The following is a 7,749-nucleotide window of genomic DNA, read 5'->3' on the forward strand; positions in this document are numbered from 1 at the left end:
ACCACAAGGAACTGCACGCTTATGGTCCTATTTTCCTTCCCACCTCCTAAGGAAAATCGGTAGATCTATAGCTCCACATGGACGAGTTAAGGAGTCGTTGAATGCTATAAGATTCTTGCCTTCGCACAATCTCAAATATTGTTTGTGTAACCCTAACTTCATGAAGATTCTGGTGTACATCATGTCGCACGAACTTCCGTCGCCAATGAGTATCCTTGATACTATGTGATTTTCTATGGTGGCGGTTGCGACCAACGAAAGTGTTGTGTTATGAGTTCCTTCAACCTTCTCGTGGTCTCGAAGCCCTAAAATTACTTTATCTTTTGCTTGTTTTTCGGTTGCTGCTGACGATTTGAATGAGCTAAATGATGAAGGCTCTTTCTTATTAGGAGATCTAATATAAACTGAGTCGACGACAAAAATTGGGGGAGATATTGACGTTGGAAAAGCTATGGCGTTTTCGGTAACTTGATTGAAAATTATCTTCATCCTTCAAACGCAACTACTGCAGTGATTTGTGATTTTGAATCATAAGAGATTTGATCGTTGAAGTTCATAGGAATCAAAAGTCGATTTTAAAAAACAACGACATTGTTCTATTATGAAACTAGAATTGTTGATGAATTGGTGGTATAGACCCTTGGTGCGGTGGAATAGGTTTTCAGTGCAACGCGGGGGGTAGACCTACAAGGTTAGCACTCAAACACACAAGTCAGTTAATGAGTCCAAAAAAGAGTAGAATGAGTTTTGGTTAAAATCATACCTTCAACTTCACCTGGAGTGCCTTATATAGAAAGTTGGTTAGGATGCCTTATGTCATAGAATACGGGAGACCGTTAAATGATATCATAGGGTGGTTAGAGATCCATGGTGTGGGTTAAGTGTAGGGCTCCGTACCGAATGAAATGGTATTGGATTGAAGATTGACTCTTTCTCTTATTAGACGTGTGTTCGGCCCAAAAGATTACTCCATTGAATTTCCTTAATTAAACAAAGTTATTGGGTTTGTTTCGTTTATCTTTCATTTATCTATGCGACGAAAATCTTTATATTATGTTTAACCCAATTAAGATCGAGAGTTTCACAATCCATCCTTTTCCATATTATATTTTCTATTAAAATATACTATTGAAAAGAATGAGTTAAAAAATAATATTTATGCTAGACGGCTTAGCTCTATACTTCAATTTTAGAACCAAATAAACTTGGCGTCTTCAAGTAATATGAGAAGACATGCACCTCTTCATAATTACTAATTTTGAAGAGTCTTAAAAGTTGATTTTAGTTTTTTATAATACCCTAGATTATTGGGATGGTGATAGGGATAGCTATAAGAGGCAAGTTCACTCTATTATGTCATTAATTTATCTAAAAAGAGGTGGACATGCTATTTAGACATTTATGGTTGAAAATCTCACCAACCTTTTTCATTGAAGTTTGTTAATTTAATCTTTTAGTATCCTTTTATAAAAAATAGTTAAAATATTCAAAAATATAATTTAAAACTAAAATTTATAGAGTTTAAAGATAATATAGAGACAATATAAATTAGTTTTACACAATTATTTAATGGAATTATAACATTCAACCATATCATATCAGTATTTTAAAATTAAAAATATGATTTAACGACATTCAACTATATCATTAAAAATATGATTTAACGATATTCAACCATATCATATCAGTATTTTAAAATTAAAAATATGATTTAACAACATCCAAATCTCTGATTAGTTGAAAACATTATATATCTATATATATATATATATATATATATATATATATATATATATATATATATATATATATATATATATATATATATATATATATATATATATATATATATATATATATATATATATATTATGCAGAAACAACAAAACTAATGAGAGATGAGTGAAAGAAAACAGTTAGTGATAGCAGAATTGAAGAGGCAGCTATGGCTAGCAGTTCCTCTGACCTCAGTTGGTATCTTACAATACATTCTACAAACCATTTCTATCATGTTTGTTGGACATCTCGGTACTCTTCCTCTTTCCGGTGCTTCCATGGCTACTTCTTTTGCAGCCGTCACCGGCTTCACCTTACTGGTTCGTTCCTTCTTTCATTCATTCTTTTTCTTTTTATGTTCATTGAATAACTGATGTATCTGATATGTGTGAATCTGATGATCAGATGGGAATTGCGAGTGCGCTTGACACATTCTGTGGTCAATCAAATGGAGCAGGACAGTACCATATGCTTGGAATACACATGCAAAGATCAATGCTTGTTGTTTCAATTGTCAGTGTCTTCCTTGCAATCATATGGGCAAATACAGAATCAATTCTAGTAGCTATACATCAAGACAAAGCCATTTCCAAAGAAGCCGGTTCATATGCACTTTTCATGATCCCAAGTTTGTTTGCATATGGTCTTCTTCAGTGCATTCTCAAGTTCTTGCAAACACAAAACATTGTCCTTCCAATGGTCATAACTTCTGCAACTGCAGCTTTGCTTCACACCATTCTCTGTTGGCTTTTGGTTTTTCAATTAAATCTTGGAAGTAAAGGAGCAGCTATATCCCTTTCTATATGTTATTGGGTCAATGTGTTGTTCATTTCACTCTATGTCAAATTCTCTCCTTCTTGTAAACAAACATGGACTGGCTTTTCAAAGAAAGCCTTTCAGGATCTATCTCAGTTCCTTAAACTTGCTGTTCCTTCAGCTTTCATGATCTGGTAATTATTTTTTTACTCACAAACCGACCGATAGTATAACTATAGGAAAAATTGCACTATAGTACTAAATTGATTCTTTTAAGAGTGTTAGAAACATCACTTAAAGAATCAATCTAGTACGGGCGAATATCTTATAGATGCAATTTTGTATATAATTTACATAAAAAGTAGATTGATCTGATGTTGTAAATGACAGTTTGAAAGTGTGGACATTTGAATTGATGGTTCTCATGTCTGGTCTTCTTCCAAATCCAGTATTAGAAACCTCAGTGCTATCAATATGGTTAGTCACATTGATTCACAACATAATGGATGAATCCACATGAACTATTTGTATCCTCTATAACTATAAAACTATATATTTGCAGCCTTAATACATTTGGTCTAGCTTGGATGATCCCTTTTGGGTGCAGTGCTGCTGTCAGGTATTTTATGGTATCTAACTTTCTGAAATATATTTCATCCTGAATGTTGTGAAATTTGATATTAGTTTTGATGGATTTGTTCGAAAGCATACGAGTATCGAATGAACTGGGCGGCGGAAATCCGCGCGGTGCGAGTGTAGCGGTTCGTGTGGGGCTATCGACGGCCTTCATGGAAGGGTTGTTAATGGTTGTAAGCATGATTGTAGCAAGAAATGTGTGGGGACATGTTTATAGTAATGACAAAGGGGTTATGAGATATGTGTCAGACATGATGCCAATTTTGGCTATTTCCAGTTTTCTTGATGCCATTCAGAGTACACTTTCGGGTAAAATATATACATGCATGCATCTCAAAAACAGTTTATAAAGAGTGATATTACTATTCATCTTACAATTTTCGACGACGGTGCAGGTGTTCTTGCAGGATGCGGATGGCAGAAGATCGGTGCCTATGTGAATCTCGGTTCATTTTACGTAATCGGTGTACCATGTGCAGTTACATTAGCCTTTTTTCTACACATGCATGCCAAGGTAAATATTGTATTCAAATTCTTACTGCATTTATAGGGACTGTGGATACTGACTGAGAATTTCTTTCTTGTGTTAAACAATAGGGGCTGTGGTTGGGGATCATCTCAGCATTTATTGTGCAAATCTTACTTTACAGTGTTTTTATAATTCGTTCTAGTTGGGAAGAACAAGTAAGAAAATTCAGAATAGAGCAACACTAATTTTTGTTTGTTATTGCATCTTTTTTATTAACACAAGTCTTGTTAATTTGTTCATTAGGCAAGGAAAGCTCAAATTAGAGTTGATCGCTCAATCATGTCGCCAAGTACTATCCTCAAAGACAGCATCTCACCATCTAAAAAACTTGAACAATTACCATAATTAATTTATTGTGTTTTTGATTGTATGATGTTGAAATTTGAATCATAATAAAACCTATTCCCATAGAAGTAGTAATGTTTTTGTTATATTGCTACAACAAGGGAACAACCGCCTCAATTAAAAAAAGAAGTAAAAATGCTAGAGTGACCCAAAATTTCCTACTCCTACCCATGTCAATCTCTTTGACATTTATAATTTTGAATTTTTTAAAGCAATTTTGATTAAAGCCGTTGAATGAGAAGATTCTCATGGTGGTGGTGATGATTGAATACATGGAAGAGGTGTTGAAGAGAATCAAGCTTTGCTTGAGTTCAATATCTTTCTCATTGCACCAAAGAAGTATATGACTTTTATATATATATATATATATATATATATATATATATATATATATAAAGAGTTAGTTACTTCAAGTGTAACAATCATAACTAACTTGTTAACTACTTTCTATTTTATCTAACTATATATACTCTAACATTCCCCTCAAACTCATAATTGTTTGAGACAATTTTTTTTGAGTTTGTCGTGAAAATATACAAAGAGATTAGAGGGTAATGGTTTTTTAAGGATGTCTTCAGTCTGGCCTTAAGCTAGAATTTTTTTTAGTGGTGCATTATAATTTGGTTTAGTTTAAGAATTTTAGATTCATGTTTTTGACATTTATTACATTCAATATTTTTTAACGTTCAATAATTCCACATTAGTGTCATTAGTCTTGCTTTCTAGAGATAAAATTAGTTTCTTTTGTTTTAAATATATTTTTAGAAATATTTTAATATTCCTCATGTAATTCATGGAAGGCATTTTGTAATTCATTGTATGAATGAATCATTTTCAACATCATCCCATTGTCGCGATTGGAAAAAATCGTAGAATCGCTATCATCTTTAATTTGTTCATAAGGAACAGGAAAATAATGATAAAATCTAATAACTAAGGGAGATGAATGTACTAGGCATCCCTCACATCCATTGTAGTCAATGTGATCATCCTTTAAGTCTAGGGTTATTGTATGCTTAAGGGTGTTTGCTTTATTAATTATTAATTGCTTAACAATTTTTTGAAAATTATTTATTATTAACAAAAAGAAAATTTATTAAGAGGAAAAGACCTAATTTTTTATTATTATTGTACTCGCTAGAGTGCTATGACTCTATGCCTATGTATCCTCACGTTGGATGAAAGATCAAAGCACATAGTTCTTGTAAAAAATGTTGGTTTGTTTGTTGTTTTTATCCTTTGAAAAATTCTCAACGCATTGGGGGTGAAAAAGTATTTGATTTTAAAAAGTGCCTAAATGCACAAGGGTAGATAACTTATGATTTGAGGTGTGTTAAGTTGATTTTATCCATTGGTTGATTTACAAAAATATAATGATTAATTTATTTAAGGAAATAAATTAATAATAATAATATATATTTATTTAATAAAAATATTAAAAGGTTAATGACATATCCCTTATCCCTGATTTTATCCCTAAAATACTAAAACTTTCCTAAAGATTTATCGCATAATTATCCTTATTTTTTGGATTTTTTTTTATCATTTATAGTAAAGGGAAATATTATTCTAATTACTAATTATAATAATATTAACTACTTGTATATTTTTTATTTTATTTTTATTAGATTAATTATAATGGATTAGAGACTAATTAAATTTTTAAAAATTAAATCTTAGAAATAAGTCATGAATCATAAGGGGTGCAAATAGTGTTATTGGGCCTAAATCTAAAATAAAAAACCAGCAACTAAAAAAATAAATGATGACTAATTCAACCTTCATTAAACAAATAAATAAAAAGAATTAAAAAAGAAAATAAAGTGAAGATTAAAACAAGAAATATTTTCCAGACTTTTAATATATTATGATTTAATTTAAAAAATAATTTTGATTAATGATTTTGAAATAAATTAGGATTTTTTAATTGGAAACAAATTATACCTTTTGGTTGTACTCATTTTTAATTATGATATTTAAAAAAATATTCGTTAGAAAATAAAATTACTTTAAAAATTATTTCAGGATATTAGTTATAAAAGGTTGATATTCGATTGTTAATTTGACATAGTTTGCTTGATTATACATAATTTTAATTATGGTATAATATTTAAATTAAATTTATACTACTACTTTGAAAAAGGGGTTTTAAATTTGATTAGATACTTACTATGTTTTTCTTATAGTTTTAAAAAAAATTAAAGAAACCATGCACACACAAAAAATGCAAAAAAAAAAAAAAAAAAAAGAAATTCCAAAAAAAAAATTAATGAAACCATTCCCACACAAAAAATGCAAAAGAAAAATAGAAATTCCAAAACAGTATCAAACATCGATCAATTTGTACAAACTCAAATCGGTATCAATTTCAATCCATACAAAGACAAGACATAATCATGCATAAATTATTATTAAGGGGTTAGAACGAAAATCAACCTACGAGAAGGAGATTGTCCCGATAAGCAAAATAATTTCTTTTGATCTTTTCGCTTTCTTCACACCACCACTTCTGATCCTTGCATCTTGATCCGATCTTTTCTCTTTTCCTAGATAGTATGGATGCTGGTAGGAGTTTTAGGGTTTAGTGGTTAATGTTGTGAAAAGCAACAATTTTTAGGGTAGGATTTGTAAATTGTGGATGAGAAAAAGTGTAGAAATCAACATGTATTTATATTAAAAAATTGGTCAGTAAAAATAATAATAATAAAATTAGGATCACAAAACAAATCGGATACTATTTACAAAGTAAGATGCCACAAATATGACTAGATTCATTCCTTGATAACCAAGATAAAAATCAAATTAAAAAAAACATTTTTTTGTGTGTGTTAAAAATCAAATAAAATCATGTTAATTAAAAAAGTACTTTAAAATAGAATTAACCTAATTAAATCTAAATAAAAATAATATATATATATATATATATATATATATATATATATATATATATATATATATATATATATATATATTACCTTTTTTGAATACTTGTTTTACTAAATATAATGCAAAAAGTAAAAAATAATAATTTCTTAAAATGCATAAATTAAAAATACGAAAATTAATAAAAAATGATTAAAAATGCAATTTTGATTTTTTTTTTTAAAAAATAAAAACAAATGAAAAAGAAAAAATGCACTAAAAATGAGAAATGCCTATCCTATTTATATTATTTAAAATTTTGGTTTATCTCTAAAAATGCATTAAATCTGATCACAATTAATCAAAATAATAAAAAATCTATAAATCAAATTTATTTATCTCCTAAGTGGTGGAAAAATATCTTGAAAATTGAAAATGTTTCTCAAATTTTGGAAAAACATTTTCGGATGCATCCTTTCCACACCAAACGCGTCCTAGAGTGAGTCTTATCCCATATGTTTCTTAAAGTTAGTATGAGGATGTATTTTTGGATCCATCTAATACACACCCCATGCATTCCTCACTGAAACACACTTATTTTGACATAAATTGATTCGCAGATGTATCTCCGTATTCATACCAGACAGAATCCGGAGATACATTTACGTATTCTCGCCAGACAATAATTTTTGACATTGTTTAAGAGATACATTAATTTAATTGACCATGTGTTATAGTTATACTATTATATTAAATTTTATATAAATTAAACCATACATTAATCAAATAATATGAAATGACATATATAAATGAATAAATCTAAAATATACAATGAAGTCAAAATA

The 7,749-nt window shown here is 29.3% G+C and overlaps 1 protein-coding gene across 1 annotated transcript; it reads left to right on the forward strand.

Moving 5' to 3' along the window:
- The first annotated feature begins 1,883 nt into the window (after positions 1 to 1,883).
- LOC127100586 (protein DETOXIFICATION 16) lies at positions 1,884 to 4,042 on the forward strand. Its single transcript, XM_051037817.1, has 8 exons — positions 1,884 to 2,096; positions 2,182 to 2,726; positions 2,923 to 3,009; positions 3,095 to 3,151; positions 3,239 to 3,477; positions 3,564 to 3,691; positions 3,766 to 3,852; positions 3,941 to 4,042. Exons 1-8 carry the CDS (start codon positions 1,899 to 1,901, stop codon positions 4,040 to 4,042), a joined length of 1,443 nt encoding a protein of 480 aa, XP_050893774.1. The 5' UTR covers positions 1,884 to 1,898.
- Positions 4,043 to 7,749: the final 3,707 nt, after the last annotated feature.

The sequence above is a fragment of the Lathyrus oleraceus genome, chromosome 7 (assembly GCF_024323335.1).
Source record: "Lathyrus oleraceus cultivar Zhongwan6 chromosome 7, CAAS_Psat_ZW6_1.0, whole genome shotgun sequence".
Lineage (NCBI taxonomy): Eukaryota > Viridiplantae > Streptophyta > Magnoliopsida > Fabales > Fabaceae > Lathyrus > Lathyrus oleraceus.

Coding starts and splice junctions, on each gene's coding strand:
- LOC127100586 (XM_051037817.1), top strand. CDS start 1,899: ATGAGTGAAAGAAAACAGTTAGTGATAGCAGAATTGAAGAGGCAGCTA. Junction 3,010..3,094: donor ACCTCAGTGCTATCAATATG/GTTAGTCACATT, acceptor ATATATTTGCAG/CCTTAATACATTTGGTCTAG. Junction 3,152..3,238: donor GGGTGCAGTGCTGCTGTCAG/GTATTTTATGGT, acceptor TTTGTTCGAAAG/CATACGAGTATCGAATGAAC.